The sequence below is a fragment of the Bicyclus anynana genome, chromosome 22 (genome assembly GCF_947172395.1).
Source record: "Bicyclus anynana chromosome 22, ilBicAnyn1.1, whole genome shotgun sequence".
Taxonomy (NCBI): domain Eukaryota; kingdom Metazoa; phylum Arthropoda; class Insecta; order Lepidoptera; family Nymphalidae; genus Bicyclus; species Bicyclus anynana.
Genome location: NC_069104.1, coordinates 5,810,825 through 5,838,594, shown reverse-complemented (window position 1 = coordinate 5,838,594; position 27,770 = coordinate 5,810,825). Strand labels below are relative to the sequence as shown.

Below are 27,770 nucleotides of genomic sequence, written 5' to 3'. Positions count from 1 at the left end.
GGACCGGAGGCATGCCCCACACCCTCCGGAATTGGAGGCAGAGGTCATATCCACTGGGCTATCACGTCCTCTATATACTAATATATAGTAATTGTTACAGGTCCAGAAGCAAATGGCGCGGGAGTACGAACAGCTGAAGGCGACGGTGGCGACACTGCAGATGTTCCAGCACGAGGGAGAGAAGGCCATCACTCCTCTCACCTGCAGTGAGTTGAACATGCAATATATTTCTTCAGATGAATAAATATCATCATCATCATCATCGACGGCCACCGTGGCGCAATGGTGTGTGCGGTGGATTTGCAAGACGGCGGTCCTGGGTTCGATCCCCGGCTGGGACGATCGAGGTTTTCTTAATTGGTCCAGGTCTGGCGGGTGGGTGGTTTCGGCCGTGGCTAGTTACCACCCTACCGGCAAAGACGTATAGCCAAGCGATTTGGCGTTCTGGTACGATGTCGTGCAGAAATCATCATTTACCATCAGGTATTGTAGTCAAGGGCTAACTTGTAGGTAAAGAATAAAAAAATCATCATCATCATCATCATCATCATCATCATCATCATGATCATGAAGGGTTAACTCGTAAATAATAAAAATAATAACATAATAATACACAAACACACTAATATTTTCCAGTCGTGGGAACCCACAGCCTTGGATGCAGAAGGCAGGGTCACTACCCACTGCGCTATTCGGTTGTTGTATATTTAAACAGGTCTATAGATCTACAAAAAGGATAGAATATACATATTATGACTACGTTCTGTAACATGTACCTACGATATCTTATCATTAGTCAAAGCTACTAAATAACAGATAATGGGATTTACTTTAACTTCGCCCTACGTAAATGCGGATTAAAGAAGATTGTATATTATACAGGAACCCCAAAGAGAGGAAGAGAAGGGCTTTATCCAATTTTCATCATTGTTATAAAAATCATAATATTATGAGATTGGTTTTGTTTTCTCGGTAACATTTTTACCTATCAATGATGATATACCTATTTTGAAAAAAAAACTGTTTTAACAGTTTAAAATTGCTGCGCAATTGATGATTAAACTTACCTGTGCGTAAAGATGTTTGTTACAATTTTAATCAAAAACTACTCGTCGAATTCAAAATTATTAAAAATTCTTTCACCATTAGACTACATATTCACTGAGTAACATATATATTTTGTAGATTTTGTGGTTAGTTTTTTTTATTTATATTTTATTTGTACTGTACGTGGTCAACGATATAGTAGATTAAAACCTTAAAGTATGTACAGTTGTGCACATAACTAGGTACTGTACGGTACTATAATGCGTTTGACATTCATAATACGTACTATTGTCGTGAATCGCGGCTAATTTTCACCCGCACCATGCTACAAAGCACATAGTATAATCAGAGGGGAATGGGAAATTTGGGGAATATTTGGTCATATTTAAAAGATACAGCAAATATTCTTGTATTAAAAAATAAATCATGTAATACATCTATGTATTTTCGGTAACTATCAAGGTGAAGTTGTAAACATTTCCTTCCACATTTTGGTTATATAACGTGGTTGTTAACCTTTATGTACGACGAAGTTCCGTGGCCCACATCGCGTTTCGGTACGTGCAAGTTCACTTATGTGCTTAAATCAAATATGGTACGGTCGATTCGACATACTCGTACTTGCACAGAACAAGCCAGCTGATTTACGATTGAAATGTATGATTTATTGCCGTTTTACTTGTGAACAAGGAACTTTTTTATTTATTGTCTGATTGTGGGTATATCAACTTGACTCCATGGCTTTGTTGTTATTTACATCATGAGATCTTTCATACAGACAAAGACTCCCTATGAAACTGCGGAAGGCTGTCCGATTTGTAACATAAGCCAGCTTTTTGACGGCCTCTGTGGCGCAGTGGTATGCGCTGTGGATTTACAAGAGGGACGTCCTGTGGTGTAGGTTATCTTATTTGGTCCAGGTCTGGCAGATGCCACCTCCTGAGGCCTCCTCACATTTAAGGTGTAAGTTACCACCCTAAGTGGGAGGAGCCTAGACCGGCAAAGACGTACCGCTAAGCCATTTAAGGATAAAAAAAAATTGAAAAATCGGAAAAAAATGTACCTATTACTTCATCCTTGGGATTTTTTATGGATTTTTTAGGATTTTTGGATAACTATTCAAATTAGTTTTATATAAGTAATGAGGTGGTGTATCTACCATTTGCGTTTATCCATTAATTACGGGACATTCTGTATATTGTCGTATTTGGATTATGTGTCAAGTTAGTGTCAAATCCATATTAAAACTGTCGCCTGACAGTTTGACAAATTTTATGTCACGAACTTGGAGACGAATTAACCCATGAACAGTTGAAGATATAAAACGTTTTGCGGAATTTTTTACACACATTAGTACTTAGTACTCTTCACCGAAAACTGGTTGCAGCGTTTATAGCATCAATTTACTTTCTCCGTTTTTTAAAGTAAAACAATTTGATGAACAGATATATATATTGAAGGCTAGTTTTTCTTACAAACGACTTTTTCGAAAGTCGCTATTGCAAGTATTCACAGTAATCGGTATAGCGTGTGCTGGGCATATGTCAATATTTGTATTTGATAGTTTGTCCGTCAACGGTTTTGTGACTGATTAGCTCTCACGATAATGGTGTTTTCACACTTGTCATTGTCATACGAACGTGTTACGGGACTAGAAAAGGACCTAAAATGTTTGATTGTAAATGTAAAAACTTTTTATCTATACTTCTATCGTAATATTGTAAAGAGGTAAAGTTTGTGGTATTGTAAGGGTAATCTCTGGATCTAATCAACCGATTTTAAAAATGCTTTTACCACTAGAAAGCCACGTTATTAGTGAGTGTCATAGGCTATATTTTATCCCCGTATTCTCACGGGAACGGGAACTACGCGAGTATAACTGCGGGGCGTCGGCTAGTACTTTATCATGAGGCTTAACCTATGCCTAAGGTTAATAGACACAGTGTGGCAGTTGCTTTGTAGGTATATCTGTTTTTGTGTGATGGTCCTAAACTTAACATCAGGTGAGATCGCAGTCAAGGGCTAACTTATCATAGAATAAAAAAATAATCAGATAGGTAATCTGCCTTTCCGTCATTCAAATTCTTGTCATCAAATGTTTTGAATTTTTTGACAACTTAGTACAAACAGATTCCCGCGACTTCGACCGCGAAATAAACTTGTTAGCAAAGAACATAGCTGAACATGTAAAGTTTTCCCTCCCACCCCATGAAGTTAAAATTTTCCAAAAATCTTAGTGAGTCTCTATTTCAACCTGGTACGACCTTGATACGTCTGAGTATACCTTAAGACTTTCACAATAAGAAACAACAAGAAACGTGATATTATTTGTACTTAAAGTTTAATATAGTGGAAGTACTAAATAAATGGTGAAAGTGAAAGGGCAATTATTAACTACCTTAAAAGGTGAAAGGCACAATTGTTATTTTCCCTTTATTCCCTAAAATGTTAAACTTAAGGCGAGGTGAAAATATGCGTGGGTAAGAGATACTAATTATATTAAAGCGGAAGGTTTGTCAATCCATGTACCATAAGTAAATAATACGACAGGCAATTATGCACCTTAGGTCATAGCGGCTTATAATCAAGGACCGAATCTGCTAGTGATCGTAAATATGAATAGGTATATGGTAATATTTTTTTCTTATATGAGAAATCACGAACACGATTCCAGCCTTCATACTCTTAGACTCGTTTCACACCTTATAGATATGAACTTTAAGGATGTCCATGAAGCAAATGTGTCATTGTCATTACGACATTCTGGGCATCAAAAGCTTTCGCTCTAAGGGCGGCATACATAGGTAGACTTTTACGTACTTAGAACGCTAGGACCGTTCGAGCAGTTGTAACTGCTTCGGGTGATTGGCATCGTGGTGATATTTCATCAAGCGGTCAAGCATTCGTGCTGCCTTTTTTTTTATTCTTTACAAGTTAGCCCTTGACTACAATCTCACCTGATGGTAAGTGATGATGCAATCTAAGATGGAAGCGGGCTAACTTGTCAGGAAGAGGATGAAAATCCGCACCCCTTTCGGTTTCTACACGACATCGTACCGGAACGCTAAATCGCTTGGCGGTACGTCTTTGCCGGTAGGGTGCCTCCCACCAGACAAAAACTGCAAGACTTGCCTTGACTGCAAGAGCGGTCTATGTACTGCGTTGATACCTGGCTAACTGCTCGAGCAACCGTGTATGGCCGGCCTAAGATCAAAGAATAAGCATATCCAAAATAGAACTCGCGGGTTGTTAGTAAGATATAAAAGGTGTCAAAGAAGCATGCATACACATGTTCAATTGTTCACCCACTTGATAACTATTGTTATAACCGCATGACGTGAATTCACGCGCCTTACTCGGTCGCACACTTTTGTGATCGCATTGATTCGTTGTTTTAGTGGTGACGTACAGATTGATATCGGCGACCCACTGAGCGTGTCTAATGAATTCGTAGACTGACACTTCACCAGAGTAAGCTCCGCACGGGGCCACGACCTTGGCGTATAGGCCCAGCGGGCTAATTCATTAAATTTAACACATGTTAGTTGATATACCTATATACAAAACTGACAACCCTTCGTGGATATCATATGTACTAGATGACATTTTTCAGTTGATTTGGTGATTATTTTAATGGGTTGTTAATAAAGACCAAAATGGTGAATAGGCCAGCAGGAGGGCGTTGTTGTAGATTGTTCCGTCTTTACCATAAGGGCAGGGCGATTTATGTGAAAATTATGACTTTACAGAAAATCCGCCCATGTTAATTGTATTCAACTCATCATAGGGTTATAGTCCTGGTTCGGGCTATAAAAGTAAGAAAATTGGCTCTTTCTTTCTTCTTAATTTTTAAATGAAGTCCGAAATTTGGAAGTTGGTTGATGCCTCGGAAACCACTTTAATCCGGCGGTGATTATCATGATAGAGATAGTTAAATAACCAATTATAATCACCAACCCGCTTGTTTGGGGCACCTTGCTCCACGCATATAAGTAAAAAGAGCTGCCATTAAAAGTAGGTCTATGACGATTTATCAAAGCACAAAGATTAACCCAATTAAAATCCGACAGAAGAACCTTTCCTATAAGACAATAGGGATGACTTTGCACAAGACTTAGAATTGTCTTAATAAAATATAAGCTTTATAAATAAAATCAACCTCTGAGAGGAGGTAAATAGGTCTTTTATACCTGCGAATGATATCTAAACACGCATTGCAGTTGAAACATTAATACTCCAGTCTCCGTCTATGTACATAACAACTATACTATCTAATGAATAAACATTATACATTCATAAATACACGTTTATGGGTGCTCTTTAATAAACAGTGGGTATTATGATGAAAAACTGCGGAACTTCATGCGGGAAACATCGTGTTTAGATAATGTTGGAGCTCGCTATCTGGAGGCTTGAGCTCTGTATAAATATGTATTGTTATTGTCGCAGTTATCTGTTAGCATAAGTTATAATTGCTTTGACTTTATAGGTAAACTAGCGGACGCCCGCGACTCAGTTTTGGAAAAGTCATTTAACCAGAAACCAACGAGACGCCGTGAAAATAGGCATTTTTCAACGTTTATCAACGTTTCTAATAAGAACTGCTAAGATGTGGAATGCGCTTCCGGCGTCTGTGTTTCCTGTATTGTTATTAGTATCCATATAGAACCTGTACGAAGCAGGGGCTCGCTAGTATATCATGAAGGGAAGATGACGTCTTCTTCTCAGCATTGGTCAGTTTCGTCAGCGTAGTATCGGTAATATAGCAGCTCTAAATACTGTCCCATTGTGTTAAAGCAAACAAAAAAACGTGAGTCGACCGCAGTGTGACTGGAGTAAAACTTTAGCTCTCCTTTTCAACAGCCGTTGAACTCGCGCGATTACATTTTTCGTAACGCACTCACCAGTATATTCCCCAAGCCCAGCGTCCATGAAGAAGTTTACTTTAAAAACCAAATAAAATTCGATCAAGCCGTTTTTGAATAACAATAGGCTAATTATTTCTACGTAATAGCAGCTTGATTACATTTTATCTCATCACTGCGTGCCTCAGGTCTCATTTCTCGCACAAAAGAGTTCGTACCATCGCTGCCATGCCAGTGATAGAGCGTGGCGATCTGATAAAACCACTTTCCATTCCAATCTGCATGTCGGAGGTACCCGAGATACTCGTAGTTGCTACTTGCTGTGGCGTTTTTTACTCTGCGAGATTTCATTCTCAATCAACTTTCTTTATGTAATAGCTTCTTCAAATTGCGTAGGTTTTGTAACGTCTGCGTGAATGCGATTAGCTTTTTTATGGTTATATTGTGAAGGCAAACTAAGATAAGTAACTAAACTATCATCTATAAACATAGGTTCTAAGAACGTTCTACATAGTGTTGCCCTTTGAAAGCAGGCACGGCGATAGTAATACCTCTGATGAACTCTGTCACAAAACCTAGGAAGATTTAATAGAGAGATATACTTACAGAGATAAGAATGAGACATTCTCATTTCTATAGGTGTCTCATGCCAAAGGAACATGGTGGTAATCTCCATAGCGACAAAATCTCCTGTACACAATGTTCCTCTATCGTGTACCGTCTTCTAACTATTTGAACTTTGCTCCTTCCAGTTTCTACTCTACCTTTTCCTTCTACATTTTCGCAATCCACATTTCGACTATCTTATCAGCCAATTTTGCGTTTTTTCCAACAAATATCTAATTCGAAGTTCAAATTCACGATTTTAATAATAGTAGATTAAGTTATTTGTTAATGATAATGTCTTAATGCCTCTAAGAAAACGTCCCACGTGCCATGGTATCTATACGAGATACGAGTAAAATGAAAGTCCGGAAGGATTTGTCTATGGGCTTTAAAAACGGAACAGTTCTTGAGCTGTCAATCATGACTAACCTGTCGGCAGCGCGAGATCTATTGTACATCAATGCCCGTCTTAGTTTCATTACTTAGATACATATATAGATTATATGATTTACGCGAAAGTCAAGTCGTAGCGCATCGGGCTATTGTAAAGATTTTTTTTCTCTATTGCAACCGATGGTGCAGCCTATGGTAGAACGCGTTTACCTAGAAAATGCCTATTCACTCTTAATTTAAAGATACCCATAATCCAAAAAGTTAAAAAACAAAATTTACTTTGTTATCCGAGAGTAGGTATGATAGGTGACTTTTTTATTAACAAAAATTCACAAAACAATCGATTAATCGGCTCAGCTTAATATGTACACAAATCAAAATGGTTTAGTTAGTGTTGAAAAATCAACGGTCAATTTTTCCCTTTTTCTAATATTAGATGTACAATTTACCTTCCGAACCAATGTTGGAGGTACTACTAAAGTCTTTTTCAGACAGCAAGGGTACGGCGACAGTCGCTTGTAACACGTTCATAATACGTACTATTATCGTGAATCGCGGGAAACTTTAAGAGTGAAACAAACTGTCACCCGCACCATCCTACAACGAACTGTAAATAAATGTATTTGTACTAACGTTACTGTACTGCTGAAGGTACTACCAACAACTTTTCAAAAGTGTTTGTGTAGTTTACTTGAAACAACAAAATTGTATTGCAATGCGCGTAAATCGCGTCATGTAAACACGGGCTAAACATCGAGTTGGCGCAGCGCAGATCAAATTACCATTACTGGCATGTCTTCCGCGTATTGTTGTTCACCTGCCACGGACCTGACTCTTGACAGTAACTCGACTACCTGCTTATGTATCTATACACGACGTTATGAATGGTATTACGTGAATTTGCTATTTATGATGCGCGCAAAATTGTTCAATGACGCGAATAGCTTCGCCTTGGCTAATGTTTGACTTGTTAGTGTAATGTGGTCGTTGGCTCTTATAAATAGTGGAAGGTCAGTTACATTTTGCATGAATTAGTTATGCTTATCATATTAACGATATCTCTGATGTAAAGTATGCGATGATTTTTGAACGTACGGTATATCTGGGATGACCAGCTAAATCCAAGATTCAAAGACGAATTTCTAGACGCTAGCAAAAATAAGCTAGAAAACGTGGATCCGCAGGCAGTTGGGATCTTACCAGGACCACGATCTTCAGTAATAAAGGGAACAACAGCAGAGACAGGGAGTCTTGGATTTGATTCCTCGGGACGATTTAATAACTTAAAATTTTTAAATTTACTTAAAACTGTCCGTATTAGAAACGACCTTCACCTTCTTGTTTAATAGATGAAAAGTTCATTTTTTATATCAAAATTAGGATGTTTATGTTTGTTAGATGTTTTATATCAAAATTAGGATGTTAAAATATATGTTGCGAGTAGATTGGCTCTAAAAACTCCTGGCCAAACCAAACTATCATTAATGATAGACGTCTGGGACCGATTTGAACAATTCTTTTTTTTCCAAGCCGGTTTACATGTGTATGAAAATCTTTGATAGCAGAATATCACGTATATAATAAAATAACAATCGATTAAAATAATAGACAGTCACTAATCTAAATCTGTAATTGCTGTGAACGCTATCTGTAGGCAATTTGAGTAATCTATAAAATTCCATGCTTTCCAATCTTTGCGGTGTACGGCGTACACCATAGGTTCTCAAACATACTCTACCTATGGACCGAAGAGTCGTAAGAAGGTAAAATAAATATTCACGAAGAATATTTATTTTACCTTCTTACGTCTCTTTGCCTACTCAACCTCCCACCTGCCAGACCTGGACCCATTAAGAAAAAGCCAGGGATGAACCCAGGACTTTCGGCTTGTAAATCCACCGCGCATACTACTGCGCAACATAGGCCGTCAAAACATCCTTCCGTTTTTTCTTTTATGGGACTTTTCGACACTATTTCCAACGCCCAAAAATTTAAAATGCAACACTGCTCGAAAAGGAGCGTTGTTTTAAAAACGCTGTCGTGTGAACATATACTTTGGAAATCATTTGTTCTACTTGAACGATTTTTTAACTTACGTTAAAAAACTCTCGTGCGAATGAGGGCTAAGTAATCTTACCTCAGAAAGTGGTACGAATTGAGTGAATCAAATGGTCGATGACGTCTAAAATCGCTATACCAACCAACCTGCGAAAGGGCCTTCAGACTACAAATACGAAATGTTGAATCATTATGGAATCGCTACGGATTTAAGAGCTTGTGGTAAGACCCCAGGTTGTCGAACGCCTCTTGGAGTGTTGTTGTTGGTGGTGGCTACCTCCAACAACAATGTAGGCTACGCGTTGTCCTGATACTCCACTACATTTAAGCATAACGTGTATCGATCTCTTCTTACTTCATACATTTTTCTAAGAAGGCTGCGTGTTGTTCCGATACTCCGCTGCTAAGCATAACCTGTAGGTATAACTCTCTTCTTTCTTTATACATGCTCGTCACAGAAGACTGTCGGTTATACCTAAAACCGGAAGGTGGTTTATTTAATGAGCTGTCATTAGTCTTATAACAGTTTTTAGTTTATTGCAAAAGCTTAGTGGAGTGTTGTTGTAGGAAGCCTATGTAGGCTGCGCGTTGTTTAGACACTTCGCTACTATGCTTAACCTGCATCGCTCTCTTCTTCTTCCATATATACTCTGGACCGAGGACTGTCCAATATCCGATACCGAAAGGTGTTTGTTTAATGAGCAGTGTCCCTCATCACGAAATGTCGAAAACTGCTTGACGGACAAAAATGTAATTTGGCGGGGAGGTAGTTTATAGTTAGCATTTGTCTGTTATGACGATTAAGGAGGTCTAATGGTGTCTGCTAGTTAGTCGTATAACCGGTCTACTACTTATAGTTGGTTTATGAAGTTTAATGGGAACTGTAGAACTTATGGTGTACGGTGTACCAAGGCATCTGTGTGAGGCGGACGCAGCATCGGACGTATACGCAGCGGCTGTGCACCGTTGCGGACATTCGATGCGGTGATTTTCACCTCTCCAGTTTGTTAACGATCGCGAATCGTCTCGCGTCAATCAATGACGTGCGCACGGTATAAGAGAGTATATCGTATAACAGTACAAAAGTACAATAACATTTATTGTACTTTTGTACTGTTTTTAATGGCATTTTCAGTACTAGATAAGTTAAAATAATTTCATCATCATCGTATCAGTCGATGGACGTCCACTGCAGGACATAGGCCTTTTGTAGGGACTTCCAAACATCATGATACTGAGCCACCTGCATCCAGCGAAACCCTGCGACTCGCTTGATGTCGTCGGTCCACCTGGTGGGGGGTCGGCATTCCAGCACTTTGGGACTCCAACGTCCAGCGGCTCTTCGAACTATGTGCCCCGCGAAGCTGAAGTGGCAATCACTTCAGCTTCGCAACTCGTTGAGATATGTCAGTGACTTTGGTTCTTCTGCGGATCTCCTCATTTCTGACTAGCTGACGCCGCGCGGTTTCACCCGCGTGGTTCCCGTTCCCGTAGGAATATGGGGATAATATATAGCCTATAGCCTTCCTCGATAAACGGGCTATCTAACAGTGAAAGAATTTTACAAATCGGACCAGTAGTTCCTGAGATTAGCGCGTTCAATCAAACAAACAAACAAACAAACTCTTCAGCTTTATTATATTAGTATAGATTCGATCACGCAGAGATACTCTTAACATAGCTCGTTCCATCGCCCGCTGTGTGACTCAGCCTTCTTATGAGGCCCTTAGTTAGCGACCAAGTCTCGGAACCATAAAATAATTTGCATAATAATAATAATATCCTTCTTAACGAACTTAGGCGGAAATTCTAATATGAAACTAGATCAGTGACTTCCCAACTCCAGGCTGCTAGTGAGATTATCTCTTATTTTTTACTGGTCTGGTTTAGCACAGGAACCCAGGACCGTATCCGTAGCCGATTTATTTAACCACGGGACCCATGAGGCAGTAATTTACATATGCCTAGGCATACTTGTATGTAAATTACTGCCTCTATATGTATATATAGACACTTACAAGATGGTGTTAATTTGCTTGTACCATTAAGTAGCTCACCTGTATATAACCGGGAAAACGATTAAGATTAAAGCATTTTTTAAGTTGTTTATTACGATTTACCTTTTTAAAAGCATGCCAGGTTTGAAGAGGAACCAATCAATCTTGCGCCGAGCTGAACTGTGCGTTAATTAAGCCCTCATTAGTCTCAAAGGACGTAGTAGGAATGTACAGGAAAAAATGTCTCAAAAGCCTTTTAAAGTGGCATTCATCCGGTGCGAGATATTTACACGCAAGTTTTTAAATACTCTGTCACGTTGACATTGATATACTGCAACTAAAGATGCACAGATTAGCATCTTAAGTTGCAACGAAATAATATAGTTCACTGCTCCACGGGTATACTTGTATCCGAGAGGTCTTAGATTCGATCCACGCTAATTATGCATAGTCGTAAATGTGTCCTCAAACGGTCTGTTTAAAAAAAAAAAAGTGTGCGTTCCGACACGTTCGACAGAAGTGATATTTTAAACCTGTGCGTGAGAGACATGGAACACACACACAGCACGACAGAGTGGTGCCGTAACGCGTTACGTTACGAAGCGGTTTACCCTCCCTTAAGAAGTTATCTCTTGAAAATAAGAAGAATGTTAGTAGTGATTTCGAATGAATGAATGAGAATGTTAGAAGAGAAGACATCGCTAATATTTATTTAGGAAAAATTAAGACCCTGCACGAAAAACGAAAAACATTTTCACAGGTGCACTGCTGCAGTACCAGCATAGCAGTTATAATTATTACACAGATCCCAAGTTAATAATTAACTTGCATAATTATAATAAATGTAACATTAAATATTACCTATAGACCAAGTTATTCACAAGGTTAGTGTATTTATGATTCATTAAGGTTTTGCATATAACGAGGTTTGTTGAAATTGTCGGTTAAAATCAAGCCAACTTGCTCTTCTGGCTTCTCTAAAACCTGTCAGTTTTGTAAGGTAGCTTAAATATGGTAATATTTGTTAAAGACGTTTGCAAGAAATCATGCCGAATGGAAGCTTTTCCGTCTATTTGTCTATAATCTAGCGATTATTTACTTAACAACTATACCTATTGTCAATATTGAATTTAATTGTTTGAACTAAAATCAACTTTTCTTACCGACAGTTTGCACAAAGATTATTAAACAGTGAACAATGCTTTTAGTTAATTTATTCTCAAGTTAACATACCTTACACAGTTCAGTTCGTGAGCTGTAGCATGGTACGGGTGATAGTTTATTTCACTCTTGAAAGTTTGATTCCCGATAATAGTACGTATTATGAACGTCATACAGGGCAACTGTCACCCGCACCATGCTACAGCGTGTGTGTAGGCATGTATTGTTTTGTATGATTACTCTATCAAAGATTATATCAATGGTTGGAGTGTATCCACAAGTAGGTATCACGTCAGTAAGCTAAATAAGCGTGACTCATCAGGGGGGACTTGTTTTATCGGTCTCTGATGGTTCTTGGAAACGTTAGTCTTATAGGTACCTACTGAGAAGGCTTCAGAATAATATGTTCTTCAATATATTCAAACCTAGCCATCATCCCCATTAAAACAACGTTACATTTGCATTCGGAATCATGTTTGATTTATGATTGGCGTCCTATCCACATCATACATTACAAAGTATATTTTTTTACTTGCTGACAATGTCACTTTGCATTAGGTGAAGAATTTTTGAAATCGGTGCAACAGTTTCGGAGCCTGATTGTAACAAAAATACAAACAAATCTTATTTACTCTTTATAATATTAGTTTAGATTTTGGTATAGTCTATCTGTTAAACTCGATTGATAAACGCCTAAGTAATTTCACTTGAAAGAAAAAACATCATTGATCGATCAGTCACAATAAAAAGACGTTTACAAGTACAATATTGTGATCGTTCGTAGCGTCGTGATTATAAAACCTAATTGTGATACATTCGCTGTCGCCCACGACCACGATCCATGGGCTAATCGTGAGCGCGTGGGATTGGTATTGGTACTATCCTCGGTTAAGTCCACATTCCTCGCCTTTATTGCTTTGATAGGTAATTTCAAATCACATACATAGGGTGGGAAGGCTTAAAGAAAGTAACACATTTAAGTAATCTCTTATATTTTCAATTTTAAAATTAATACAAGTGTTATTAAATATTTACATATGTACCTGTGAATAGCCTAGGCTTGCCAGCTCCTTTTGGTTATATTTGCACAGGCTTTAAGCTTCTTTTTGTGACAGTGTGCTATTTCACACATCCTAACCTCACTTTTGGTTTTTTTGTTTTCACTGTTACTAAACTTTGTTTAACATGGAGTCTCTAAAAAGTAACATAAACGAAATCAGTGAGCACTTCAACAGAAGAATGTAAGAGTTCCAAAAAGAGTTAAGAGCAGCAATCCCAGCCACAAGTCCAACATCAAATTTAAACTCTCAGTTTCTAGCCTTCCGGACATTTGTTTTGACTGCACTGGAAAATCTGCAACTACAGCTTGAGCTTCTTGGCAAACAACAGGAAGATTTAGAGATGCATTCCAGGCGAAAGATTCTTCTAGTGCACGGAGTTCCAGAAGAAGAAAAAGAGGTTCTAGGAGTTAAAATTTCGACCACCTTGTCTGAGCGCCTTGGGCTGCCGGAGCTGACTCCAGAAGCAATTAGCCGCAGTCATCGCATGGGTCGTCCGGGTGATAAGCCACGGGCTGTTGTTGTCAAATTTAAGGACTTCTCGCTGAAGAATATGGTTTGGTCATCGAAATCTAAGTTGAAAGGCACAGGGGTCACTTTGTCAGAGTTCTTAATTAAAAGCCGCCATTCAATTTTTCTGGCGGCTCGACAACGATTTGGCGTAGCCAAGTGCTGGACAAAGGATGGAAGCATTATAGTGCTTGACCAGACTGGTAAGAGACACCGCATCTCGTCAATGAAAGAGATGAATGCTATCCCGACGTCCACGCAGAATGCCTCTGTGCCTATTGCTGCTCCTTCAGCCACGGGTGATGCTTCTCGGTACACCAAGGGTGTCAATGCCAGGTTGAAGAGAACGGGCAGGAGATAAGCCGTGTATAGCCGTCTTTCGTATTTCGTGAGCTGTGTTTCTCATTGATCCGTTTTATTTGGTATTATGATTTAGTTCACAATTTTAGTTTATGTTTAATTAGTTTGTTTCATTCAATTACTTATTACTTATTAGTTATATTTAGAAAACGCAGGTAAAACTTTAATTTTGCAATTATATTTTGACGTCTGTAATTTTAACACATCACACTGACATTGATTGACGAGAGATAGATCTGTCAAAGATTATTAATCAAAGTCAAAATGACAGTTTGTCTAAGTTTATACCACAGATGTTTCTATATTTTTTATAAATCCTCTGAGACTAAAATAGACAATCATATTCTTACTTTAGTTTGCTGTAAATTGTAAGATTGTAGATCTGTTTGTAGTTCTGAATGTTTTTGTACTAGCTTAGTTTATTTTTATTTGTAATTTTGCTGTAACTGATTTTTTTTTTTCTCTTGTACTTTAATATACTTTGTTTCTCTTTTTATTTTTGTAAATCTGTGTAAATGTATATATTTCCTGTATATCTTTATTTGGCTGCTGGCGGTTTAGGATAAATAGGTGCATTTTTTTTTAGCATTTTTAGACACTTATCATAATTTATTTATTATTATTATAACTATTTTATATATAAATATTTTTGTATTTGTTTAATATTTTTAATTATGTCATGTACCAGTTTAGATAGTGATATATTTTTGTCTATGTCGTCTAGTGATAATAGTTTCCACAGTACATCTTTTCTTCCACTCGATGAAACCCTTGATTCTCACTTCTCGGATTGCCAGAAAAACTTTAATGTTATCCACATTAATGCACAAAGTATCCCGGCTCATTATTCTGATATGCTTGCGTCTTTTGATTCCCGTAATATTCATGCCATTCTTGTTTCAGAATCGTGGCTTAAATCTTGTTTACCATCAACGTCCTACTCGTTGCCGGGTTTTAGGCTTATACGCAATGACCGCGTGGGTAAGGGTGGTGGTGGAGTGGCGATCTACTTGCGGTCTTATATTTCTTTCTCTATTGTTGATTCGTCTCCACAACCTCCTTCACCTGATGCGGCTGAGCACCTGCTGCTAGAAGTTGTCCTATCGCAAACAAAAATTCTTCTTGGCGTGTTCTATTGTCCACCATCTGTTTCTAATTACTTTTACTCATTTGAAACTTTACTGGAACAAGTAGTCCCCTTGTACAGTCACAGCATAATTCTGGGGGATTTAAATACATGCCTAATTAAAGATGACTATCGCAGTAAGAAGTTAATGACTGCAGTTGAATCATGTAGTTTATCTGTCCTGCCACTTACTGCTACACATTATTCTCCTGGTTGTACTCCATCTCTTCTTGACCTTATTATTGTGTCTTCTCCTGATTTCGTCTTCAAGCATGGTCAATGTCCAGCTGAAGCATTTTCGTATCATGATTTGATTTATCTTTCCTATAAATTACGTCCTCCTAAGGCAAAATCGAGAATACTTCTGCAGCGTAACTTTGCTGGAATTGATAAAAATTGCCTTTGTGATGATGCTACGAATTTGGATTGGTCTGTTATTGCAGATGCAGATTCAGTTGATCTCAAGGTAGACTTATTTAATACCCTAATAACTCAGCTCTATGACGTGCATGCTCCGGTAAGGCCGATTAAAATGAAACACCTACCTGCTCCTTGGCTTTCTGATGATATAAAAATTTATATGAACAAAAAGAATTCTGCAAAATATAAATATAAAACAACTGACTCTGAAGCGAATCGTCTTAAATATCATAAGGCTCGGAATCGCTGTAATACATTATGTAGAGATGCACAACGACGCCACATTTTTAAATCAGTAGAAAATGGCAATTCTGCCAAAACTTGGAAATTTCTAGAATCTCTTGGAGTTGGTAAATCTTCCCCTAATAATCCTATCAATATTGATATCGAACATCTGAATAAACATTTTGCTACTTCCGATACGATTGATAGTATTGATAAAGAACATACACTTAACATTCTTTCTTCTGCTTCAACTCCTAATCATTTACCCTTTTTCTTTGAGTCTTTCACTGAATGTGATGTTAAGAAGAGCATTTTATCGATCGTCTCAAATGCTGTCGGTTCTTATGACATGAGCCGTAATATGATCATTCCCATCATTGATATTGTTATCCCAGTTCTTACCCATATCCTAAATTATTCCATCCACTCCAGTAAATTTCCTGAGGCATGGAAGAGTGCTCAAATTATTCCATTACCTAAAAAAATTAACCCTAATTCCTTCTCAGACTTTCGACCTATTTCAATTTTGCCTTTTCTGTCAAAAGTCCTTGAAAAATTGGTTTTCCGACAGTTGAGTCTTTTTCTTAGCAAGCATTCCATTCTAAGTCCCTTTCAATCCGGTTTTCGCCCTGGTCATAGTACGGTCACAGCTTTAGCAAAAGTTACTGATGATATCCGCTGGGCGATGGATAATAGACAACTCACAGTCTTAGTTCTGCTAGATTTTAGTAATGCTTTTAACACTGTTGATTATGACATTTTGTTGGGTTTATTATGCTCTCTTAACATATCTCCATCGGTGGTTGACTGGTTTCGGAGTTACCTCAATGGCCGTAAACAGCGTATTCGCGTTCACGATTCTTTCTCATCTTGGTGTGATGTTTCGGCCGGGGTACCTCAGGGTGGCGTGTTATCTCCTTTACTCTTTTCCATATTCATTAATTCTATCACTCAATGTTTCACTTCTCTCTACCATATGTATGCAGATGATGTGCAAATATATCGCTCGTCAACTCTTGAGAACCTTGGCTCTGCTGTGTCTGCTTTTAATAAAGATCTAAATGCAATTTCAGTATGGAGCAAACAGTATGGGCTTAAGGTTAACCCTATTAAATCAAAAACAATTATTATTGGCAGTCCTAGTCTAATCTCAAGAGTTGTTTGGGGCGACGTACCACCTATTATTTACAACGGTGTCATGATACCGTATTGTGATTCGGTTAAAAACCTTGGAGTTGTTATGGACAAGGAATTATCGTGGTGCATGCATATCAAGGAGTTGAGTAGGAGGACGTTTGCGACGTTGAGTTCGTTACGACGCCTACGTTCTCTTCTTCCAATTCCTACCAAAGTTATGTTAGCAAATTCTCTCCTACTCTCTGTTCTCGATTATGCGGACGCAAGCTATCCCAGTTTGACTGAGGACTATCTTAATAAACTTGAGCGACTTCAAAATGTTGCAATTCGGTTTATATTTAGCCTTAGCAAATATGACCATATATCTGAATTTCGTCAGAAACTCAAGTGGCTTCCTATTCGCCGTTGCCGGGATCTGCATGTACTTTCTCTTCTGTACTGTGTGCTCTTTAATCCAAAATATCCTCCTTATCTTAAGGAGAAATTCACATTTCTGGGAGTGCAATCAGAGCTAAGAAAATGTCGTGCTCTTACTCTGTGTATGCCTTTCCATAGGAGTAAATTTTATAAGTGTTCATTTGTTGTTCGTGCTATTAAGCTATGGAATGCACTCCCAGTCGACATTCGGAAATCCAAATCCCTTGATATGTTTAAAAAATCCGTTAAGACATATTATCTTAGTCACTAGTTACATATTTTATTTTATTAGAATATTTATCATACGACATAATGATATATTTATATATTAGTTTATTTTATGATATTTATTATTATTATATAATTTGTGTATTATGGTTTATGTATTAGTGTGTAGTTATTTGTATGTATGTATATGTACAATATTATTACGTACACACCACCTACAGTTGTCCTAATAAGTTCCTAAGCCTAAGGTTGCCTGGAAGAGATCGCTACTAAGCGATAAGGCCGCCTTTTGTATTCTACTTTTTCTTGTGTTTCTGTTTTGCTTGTTTTCTTTTATTTTTGTGGTGTAAAAATAAAGTGTATTAAATAAAATAAATAAATAAAATACATACATACCATCACGCCTCTTTCCCGTAGGCAGGGGCCACGTCCTTCCACTTGCTACAATCCACATTCGCCTCACTATTGAGCACGAGTCTTCTCTCAGATGAAGACTTGAGGCTAATAGTCCGCCACGCTCGTCGCAAGTCGTTCCCGCCAACCGACAGCTACCCCTCTCTAACTCCCTACTCTTTACGGAAATAAGTCGCGCCACCTAGCGCTATAAAGCACAAGCCAACACGAGACCGAGCGACGTCGTATTCGTTTCAGACAACTATTTTCAACAGTATAATATTCAATATTGATACCTCTGCCTCAGATTCCGGAGGGTTCGAATCCGGTTCGGGGCATGCACATCCAACTTTTCAATTGTGTGCATTTTAAGAAATTAAATATCACGTGTCTTAATCGGTGAAGGAAAACATCCTGAGGAAACCTGCATACCAGAGAATTTTCTTAATTCTCTGCGTGTGTGAAGTCTACCAATCCGCATTGGGCCAGCGTGGTGAACTATTGGCCTAACCCCTCTCATTCTGAGAGGAGACTCGAGCTAAGCAGTGAATATGGGATGATGGTGATATTCAAAAGTTATCTTCTGTTTCAGGGTACGAAGACCTGCCGACCCGCGACCAAATGTGGGCGCCGGCGCCGCACGAGATAGACCCGGACATCTGGCCGCCGCCGCCCGACCGGGACCCCGCCGCCTGGCCCTCGCCCACGAGCGTTGAACACAAGTTTGTTTTTATATATTTAGAAAGAAAGACAGAAAGAAAAAAACTTTATTACATCATTGTGCCACACAACACAATTTGCTCATAATATCATATAATATTGTCATATTAAATAGTATGACAGTACAATATCCTGCGATGTGTGGCATAACCCAATAAAGGGTCCCAACTCAGCATAATGCTACATACTCTTTAAATAAAAAGAGCATGCAGCGCTGGTTTTCAGTTGGATCAGTTGACCAGGTGCCGCCGCAAACACTGCACACAACAACCTTATTAACTAAAATAAACAATACAAATTAAACTCGAAACATTATAACTAACTAAAAATAAAAAGGGGAAAACAATAAAATAGCATTTTAAAAATAACAACGTGTGAATTAAAAAACTAAAAACAAAATTACATACTTATATCATATATAGTATAGTATTTACAAATATTTATTATATATTTTAATCGGACCAGTAGTTCCTGAGATTAGCGCGTTCAATCAAACTAACTCTTCAGCTTTATAATATTAGTATGTCTATCAGGGTAAGCACTAGTAATAAAATTAAGCTAACTGGAAAAATCTGTATTTTATAAGCACTAAGAAGACTACTCTTAGGGTATGCAGTACTTTAATGCATGTATGAAGTGCACTGTCTATACCGTGTGTAGGACTGCAGTAGATTTAAAAATTAAAATGGTTTTTTTTTCAGAGGACCACCCGTAATGAAATCGGCTCGAAACAACCCCCGCAACAACAGGACCACAGACAAGAAGACCGCAGGCCCACGGAACGCGACCACATCACAAAGGAGGGCATCCGACGCTAAGAATCCCAGAATAAATACCAACAACAAAGCACATAGCGGTAATATTTACTTACTAGCCCGCGACTTTTTTTTTTCTTTACAAGTTAGCCCTTGACTACAATCTCACCTGATCGTAAGTGATGATGCAGTCTAAGATGGAAGAAGGCTAACTTGTTAGGTGGAGGATGAAAATCCACACCCCTTTTGGTTTCTACTCGGCATCGTACCGGAACGCTATATCGCTTGGCGGTACGTCTTTGCCACGGCCGAAGCCTCCCACCAGCCAGACCTGGACTAATTAAGAGAATCTCAATCTTCGCCCGCGTGGATTTCAGTTTTTCACAAATCCCTCGGGAACCATGGATTTTTCCGGGATGAAAAGTAGCCTATGTGTTAATCCAGAGTAAAATTTATTTCCATTCCTAATTTCAGCCAAAACTCTGCGTAAAGGAGGAACAAACATACATACACAAACATTCGCATTTATAATGTTAGTGTGATATTATAGTACTAGCAGACGCACTGCGCTTTTCACACTAGTTCCCATTCCCGTAGAAATACGGGGATAAAATATAGCCTATAGTACGCGGGGATAGTGTAGCTTCCCAACAGTGAAAGAATTTTTCAAATCGGTTCAGTAGGTACCAGAGCTTATTCAAAACATAGAAACAAACAAATGAATTTTTCCTCTTTGTAATATTGGTATAGACTAGCAGACGCCCCACGATTTTTGCGGTAGTTCTCGTTTCCGTGTGAATACGGTAGCAAAATATGACACTCATAAATAATGTGGCTTTCTATTAATAAAAGAATTTTCAAAATTGGTTTAGTGGTTCCAGAGATTACCTCTTACATCACTACAAACTTTACTTCTTTATATTATTAGTATAGAAAATGCTTTACAATTTCGCTCCTTTCTGTTGTCTACCAAACTTGACTCGCGGTTGAGGTCTTACTTACCTTTATAATTTAAAATCTACATGGTTTTTCTGAAATTTCATGAGATAACTAGATTACAATAAAGGTCTTTAAAAGTGATTAAAAACGTAAACAGTAGTAAAACAGAAATTACAAATTATGTCATTTGTCACACATCAGCAAAGATAATAATGGATAGTAAGATAGGAAGTCATTACAAGATAATTCGGCCGGGCGTGGTACGCGCATGACAATCTGTCATAATAATAGTTTAGCCTCAGGATCATTGTCTTGTAATATAACATAATTATATGGTGGTCTTAATCGATTCGTTGGAAGCTCGTGACTTCATGAAGCCTACAGTGACCAGACATACCACATCTGAAATCTGATTATTGGCTTAATAAAAGTATGTTCCTTGATGAAAAATGCAATTTTTATATCACTCACTACACACTAGGGCAAATTGTTCACCAGTGTACCAAAGTGGCGAAGTAACATTTGAACTGTATTATTTTTTTCTGTTACCAACAAGCTTAACAAACAAGAAAACGAACAACAAAATTAATCATAAGTCTTCAAAATTATCGAAAAACTTAGGCTGTATGGTCAACAATCTCAGCTTTCCCCATTGTGGACAAATTAAAAATGTCGGTAAACGTTGTAGTAAACTTTTTTTGATAAAGTAATCATTTCATTATTAAAGTAGAATTATCAAGAATTTTTTAGATATAAGTAAACTGCCGGGTGGTTAGGGGGGGTCGGGGCCGGGGATGGGCATTCCTCTTTAGACCGGTCACTTCACCACATTCATACATAATATTGAAAAAAAGACGAGATGATGAATAGAACTAAACCTCGCGTGTTTCGGTTTCATAAAAATCAAATAAAATTCACGTACAATACATTTTAATTTCAGCAAAAACTAAAGACACAAGCAACAAGGACCAGAGCAACGCAAAGGACAAGCAAGACAGAGACAATAATAATGGTGACACAGACGACGAGAAACACAAAGAAGATGAAAGAAGATTCGAACCACCTTCTGCGGCTGATGGCGACCTAGTAGATATGTTAGGTGAGCTCATATAGAACTTGAAGTTTGTGCTTAAATTTTGGCTTTAAATATTTTTGTTTAGTTAATAAAATATTTTTAACAAAAAAAAAATCAACCAACTTCTAAATTACAAAAATAAACTAAAAAGCGATAAATAACATTGTATGTGCTACCTTCTGATCACTTTGAAGGCGGTGCCAAGCCAGTGGCATATTAGGACCACGGGTAAGAACTGTCTGAAAATCCTAAAATTTGAATTTTTCTGGGACGAAAAGTAAGCCTGCCCTAGTATTTTCATAGATTTACTCAAGAGCTTTTTCAGTGTATAATATTTAATTTCAGAAAGAGATATAGTTCAAAAGAATCCCAACATCAGATGGGATGACATCGCTGATCTCACAGAGGCCAAGCGATTGTTGGAGGAAGCCGTAGTCTTGCCAATGTGGATGCCAGATTTTTTCAAGGTTTGATTTATTTTTTTCATCATCATTCATCATCATCATTATCAGCCCATGGACGTCCAATGCAAAGGCCATTTGTATGGACTTCCAAGCACAACCTGCCTGCCACCCTGCAAATTGCTTGATATCCTCGGTCCACCTTGTAAGGGGGTCGCTCTATATATAGCTCTCTCCATGGCCCGTTAAGTGACTTTGAACCTTTTAGAAAGCTCAAAGTCTATTTTTTCATAGTAGTAGTAGTTTTTTAATAGTTATAATAACATTTTAAGGATTTAATTTTAAGCTTACGACTTATGTCCATTATCTTGTAATATTACCTGCCATTTCAAAATAAATGAATTTTAACTTAGACTGATTGAAATAAATGAATTTTGACTTGGACTAAAAGAATGTTTTCTTTCAGGGTATCCGTCGGCCGTGGAAAGGGGTCCTCATGGTAGGTCCTCCGGGCACAGGGAAGACCATGCTGGCCAAGGCGGTGGCCACGGAGTGCGGTACCACGTTCTTCAACGTGTCCTCCTCCACCCTCACGTCCAAGTACCGCGGCGAGTCGGAGAAACTAGTCAGACTGTTGTTTGAGATGGTGAGCGTACAACTTAGACTAATTAGTAAAAGGACCTGCCTTGATAGACGTATGATCAACGATCTAATGCGATTATAAAGACTGCCTCTGTAGAATCGATGGTTCATTAGTTCGTCAGTTAAAGAGCTCCGTAAAAATATCTTTTTGTGTAGTTGAATGGTGTCAACAACTTGTAGTTTAGTATCTATACTAATATTATAAAGCTGAAGAGTTTGTTTGATTGAACACGCTAATCTCAGGAACTACTGGTCCGATTTAAAAATTCTTTCAGTGTAAGATAGCCCATTTATCGAGGAAGGCTATTATCCCCTTATACCTACGGAAATGGGAACCACGCGGGTAAAACCGCGCGGCGTCAGCTAGTAAGATATATATCTAATCTAAGCTCGTTTTCCTTACGAAATGACAGAGAATTTAGTTCGTGAATTTGGGTGCGATACTAATCTTTATGTAATTAGTCTGAGGTCTACAACAATAAAGAAATAAAAATATTAATACACCTCAACACTAGTAGTTCCTGATACCCAGACCCAGACCAGAGGCAGGTCAAATATCAAAAGCATCAGAACACCAGCTTTGAGAATAGTTGAGCTATGTCGGTGACTTTGGTTCTCACCTTCATTGCTTAAAGCAAATGAATTATAATTGTATGCATATATTTTTAGGCGCGGTTCTACGCGCCGAGCACGATCTTCATCGACGAGATCGACTCGCTGTGCTCGCGGCGCGGCTCCGACAGCGAGCACGAGGCGTCTCGCAGAGTCAAGTCCGAGCTGCTGGTGCAGATGGACGGGCTGGGCTCCGCGCACGACGAGCCCGCTAAGGTACTTCATTCTTTTGTATATAGATATACCACACACATGCAGGCACAGCGCTTACATATCTACGAGACTGATCAGACCATGAACTGCACCAAATTCTCCTTTTCAGTAACACTATGGATGTGTTACTGAAATAATAGAATAAAATAGAAAACACTTTATTTGTTAACACAACACATTGAAGACTTAAAACGAATACACGTCTTGATACATATAACTATTATTTATAGAATAAAAGTGCCAATAAAATGGATTGAAAGGGGCATTCATACTATGGATATGTGTGGAGTCTATGATATTGATACAGGCCTTAGTTACCTATGTGGGTACAAGTTCTCTATCCCACTTCTGATGTTGGACACGTGGGCTGACAACAAAGTGATTTAACGGCCAAAATGAATAACTGAATGTAAGCCTATCAAGACTAACACTACCAAGAATATGACCAAAAAATCTCTCTAATAGGAAAAAATAACTTTGAACAAAGCTCGGGGCTTGGGACTCCGGGTGCAGGTTTAAGGGATCACTATCGAACACTCACCTTAGCGCCGATAAATAAATTAGAATTAAAATTGTTTCATTTCATTTTCATTATTCGATCCATTTCCATTGTTTGGAACGATTTTAACCACAGTCTTATAGGCTTTAGGACTGAAAGCTAATGCGAAATGTTGACAATGCCAAGGGCAGAATCGATCTAACTTTTCTTTTTAGCTTATTTATTTTTAGACGATGTCGAGGGTTGGAGTGATGATGTTAAATTCATTAACAACCACTAGAATGATATTGGCTGGAACTAACGGTTTATTGTGCTTTTGGGCTGTACCAACTTCCCAACTCCAGGCTGAGAATTTCAACTGAAAATTATTAGAAGAAAAAAAAAAAGTCATGATTTTAAACTTATTTCGTGGTTGTTCATTACGAATATTATTTAAACGGGTACATACCACGATAAAACGACGAGATTTTTAATGTCAATATTTCGACCCAGTTGCATGGATCGTGGTCACGACGGGACTGAAGTTGCGAGATGCGTTTTTGTTGTTGTTAACAGCAGCTGTTAAAGGCAGAATCGATCTCTTTCTAGTTCTTTTTTTTTCATCCATGCAACTGGGTCGAAATATTGACATTAAAAATCTCGTCTTTTGTCGTAGTACTAGCTGACGCCGCGCGGTTTCACCCGCGTGATTTCCGTTCCCGTAGGAATACGGGGATAAAATATAGTCTTCCTGGATAAATGGGCTATCTAACACTGAAAGAATTTTTCAAATCGGACCAGTAGTTCCTGAGATTAGCGCGTTCAATCAAACAAACAAACAAACAAACTCTTCAGCTTTATAATATTAGTATAGATGTACCCGTTTAAATAATATTCGTAAGAAAAACTCAGTATCTTATATAGACCAGCCTCGTGTTCTAAACCACATTTTAATTTAACAAATATATATATGTCGTAGAAAACGTAGTCATTAATAAAAATATGGACAGAACCGCTAACCTTGGTCATCGGCTCTGCCAATTACAATAGGTATGCTATGCTTAACCTCACTTATCGCTTACACAATAAACTACTCTTGATTTAACTATTTTACCCTGGTAGTTGTGGTAGAGGAAGCACATCAAGCAAGTCCCAGGACTTGTGACCAAGGGCGTGGTTTAATAATGATTAAATTACTAGATAAATGATTAGATTACTAGATAATAAGTCGATTCGAAATACCTAAAGAGTAAACATGCTAATTATTAGGTTTGAGGTTATAGATTTTTTAGTGAGCCAAGCTTCCACGGCGACATATATAAATTTCCAGGTAGTAATGGTATTAGCGGCGACAAACTTCCCGTGGGACATAGACGAGGCGTTGCGGCGGCGGCTCGAGAAGCGGATATACATCCCGCTGCCCACGCAGGAGGGGCGCGAGGTGCTGCTGCAGATCAACCTGCGAGAAGTCAAGGTGGACCCCGAGGTGGACCTGCAGGCCATCGCCAAGAAACTCGACGGGTACTCGGGCGCTGATATCACTAACGTCTGCAGGTGAGATATTTTAATAACTATCGAACCTCCTTAATCCGACCCTATCGCAAAATCCGTTCTCAGTGGACCTCTACTAACTATAAACTACCTCCCTGAGTTAGCCCTTGACTACAATCTCACCTGATAGTAAGTGATGATGCAGTCTAAGATGGAAGCGGGCTAACTTGTTAGGAGGAGGATGAAAATCCACACCTCTTTCGGTTTCTACACGACATCGTACCGGAACGCTAAATCGCTTGGCCGTACGTCTTTGTCGGTAGGGGGTAACTAGCCACGGCCGAAGCCTCCCACCAGCCATATGTTACAGGACCTCCGTCTTGTAAATCCACCGCGCATACCACTGCGCCACGGAGGCCGTCAATCAAAAATTCTGTCTTAGCGGACGTCTACTAACTACAAACTATCTCCCTGCCAAAACATCAAGGTGCAGGCCTTTGTTAAGAAACTAGATGGGTACTCGGGTACTGATATTACTAATGTCTGCAGGTGAGATATTTAAACAACTTGCTTCGTCCGCCTATAGACCTTAATACGGTCCTGCCGCAATTTTTTTTATAATATGACCAATATTCCCATTCCCCTCCAACTAGTCGGAAAAGACTGTGCTAGGAGTGGGTACGACAATAGACCAACAGGGTGAGGATCGAACCACCACCCCTCGGTAATGAGTCCAACCGCTCTTACCGTTGAGCTATTGAGGCTTCCGATTCGATCCCGAGGTCACTGTTGGACTTTGTTAAGAAATTGCATGGGTTCTTGGACGCTAATATTGCTAATGTCTGGTGAGATATTTGAGACTTTGAGACTTGAAAGTCTCAAAGAATGACCCAGAATGGGTGTGTACAAGCAGCATGATGAAGCTGGTGAAACCCTTAAAGTTTTGAATTTTGTATTTGGAATGGCTACGACACTGTTCTGTTCCATGCAATCCATCTTCCTATTGTAATAGGCTCTAAAATAAGATGAGAACTTTAGTATCAGAGTAAAATTAATTAAAAATTTAACCATAATAACATCACTTCACAATATATTTAGCTACTCGTTACTACATCAAACTGACTTAATTATATTTCGTATACATAAAATACTTTAGCTTAAAGACTTGTAACAAGACAACAGTTGATACTCAAGTCACTCTCCCCGCCTATCCCAAGTAACCCGTAAAAATTACACAACAAGAGATGTGGACGGCTCGAACGCCACGAGCAAAGATTACAGTGTATTATTGGAAATAGATAGGCTACTCTAATTTTTTTCGGAACGCCTGTGATAGCGCCATCTAGTAACTAGCTACGGTATTTTTAGTATAGTATCCATTATGTTATAAAAAAGATAATGCATTTTTTTTTTATTTACGTTCTTCTAAGTTTCCATGGCATGGCCACGAGCACACTGAAGCCGTCCGTACCGCAAGTCGTTGCACGCGGAGATAACACTATTAGTCTATAATCTGTGTATGTTTCATTTACAGGGATGCCTCAATGATGTCCATGCGCCGCAAGATAGCCGGCCTCAAGCCGGAGCAAATCAAACAGCTGGCCAAGGAGGAGCTGGACCTGCCCGTCACCAAGCAGGACTTCATGCAGGCGCTGGAGAAGTGCAACAAGTCCGTGTCCAAGGGTGACATACAGAAGTATCTCTCGTGGATGACAGAGTTCGGCTCCTCTTGATTGATGTAGACTTTACAGTACTTACAAGGACTTATATGTATACAGGTGTTGAGGACTTTATCAATGTATATTGGACTAGGAGTTTGGGATAGCGAGTAATACCGCATTTTATGAAGGTCGAAAGTTTGTTTATGTGACGTCTCCGAAACAAGCCGAACGCACGCCTCTATTCAGAAATTCTGATTGTCCTTTAGTACAAAGACCTCCTCCAAGCTCTTCCACAATAGGCTACTCGCCTGCTGTACAAAACTAAGAAGATTTTTTGCACAGAGGCAGTTTAGATGCCTAGAAACTCTAATCACATTTTTATTTGTGAAAATAATCTCGTAATTGTAATATTTTTATAAAACAAAATTGTATTTTTATCACGTCACCGCAAACGCCAATCAAACTGTAACGTCATTCGCTACAAGGCATCGGTTTGTGATTGGCGCTTGCGGTGACGTGATATAATCATATCTCTGCAAACGCCAATCACGCTGTTATCTCTTTGAATGACGTCACTTGCTAATGTGTTGTGTTTCGGCGGCACACATTTTACGTAGATATTTTTCATTTATATTAAATTTTTTACTGTTTAAATATACTTCCATAATTCAGTTTAAACACTGTTTACAAAAGAGGCAAGTAGCCTATTCTCGATCCCTTGCAGATTTTGTCCAGTTGCCCCCTGCCACTGAAGACCGAAGCAGAGATTTCGCCCATCTCTG

General features: G+C 38.7%; 1 protein-coding gene across 2 annotated transcripts in view; it reads left to right on the top strand.

Annotated features, from left to right (window-relative positions):
* LOC112046630 (katanin p60 ATPase-containing subunit A-like 1) overlaps positions 1 to 27,593 on the top strand; it is a 48,670-nt gene extending 21,077 nt beyond the window's left edge. Inside the window, exons 2-10 of one of the 2 annotated variants that reach the window (XM_024083334.2) lie at positions 101 to 206; positions 18,594 to 18,723; positions 19,423 to 19,577; positions 21,356 to 21,514; positions 21,836 to 21,957; positions 22,358 to 22,537; positions 23,203 to 23,361; positions 25,167 to 25,390; positions 26,862 to 27,593. In XM_024083334.2, coding sequence (XP_023939102.2) covers positions 113 to 206; positions 18,594 to 18,723; positions 19,423 to 19,577; positions 21,356 to 21,514; positions 21,836 to 21,957; positions 22,358 to 22,537; positions 23,203 to 23,361; positions 25,167 to 25,390; positions 26,862 to 27,060 — 1,422 coding nt within the window. In that variant the 5' untranslated portion in view covers positions 101 to 112 and the 3' untranslated portion in view covers positions 27,061 to 27,593. The remainder of the gene's footprint in view (positions 1 to 100; positions 207 to 18,593; positions 18,724 to 19,422; positions 19,578 to 21,355; positions 21,515 to 21,835; positions 21,958 to 22,357; positions 22,538 to 23,202; positions 23,362 to 25,166; positions 25,391 to 26,861) is intronic. The other variant, XM_024083333.2, reaches the window with a different exon arrangement.
* The last annotated feature ends 177 nt before the right edge of the window (positions 27,594 to 27,770 follow it).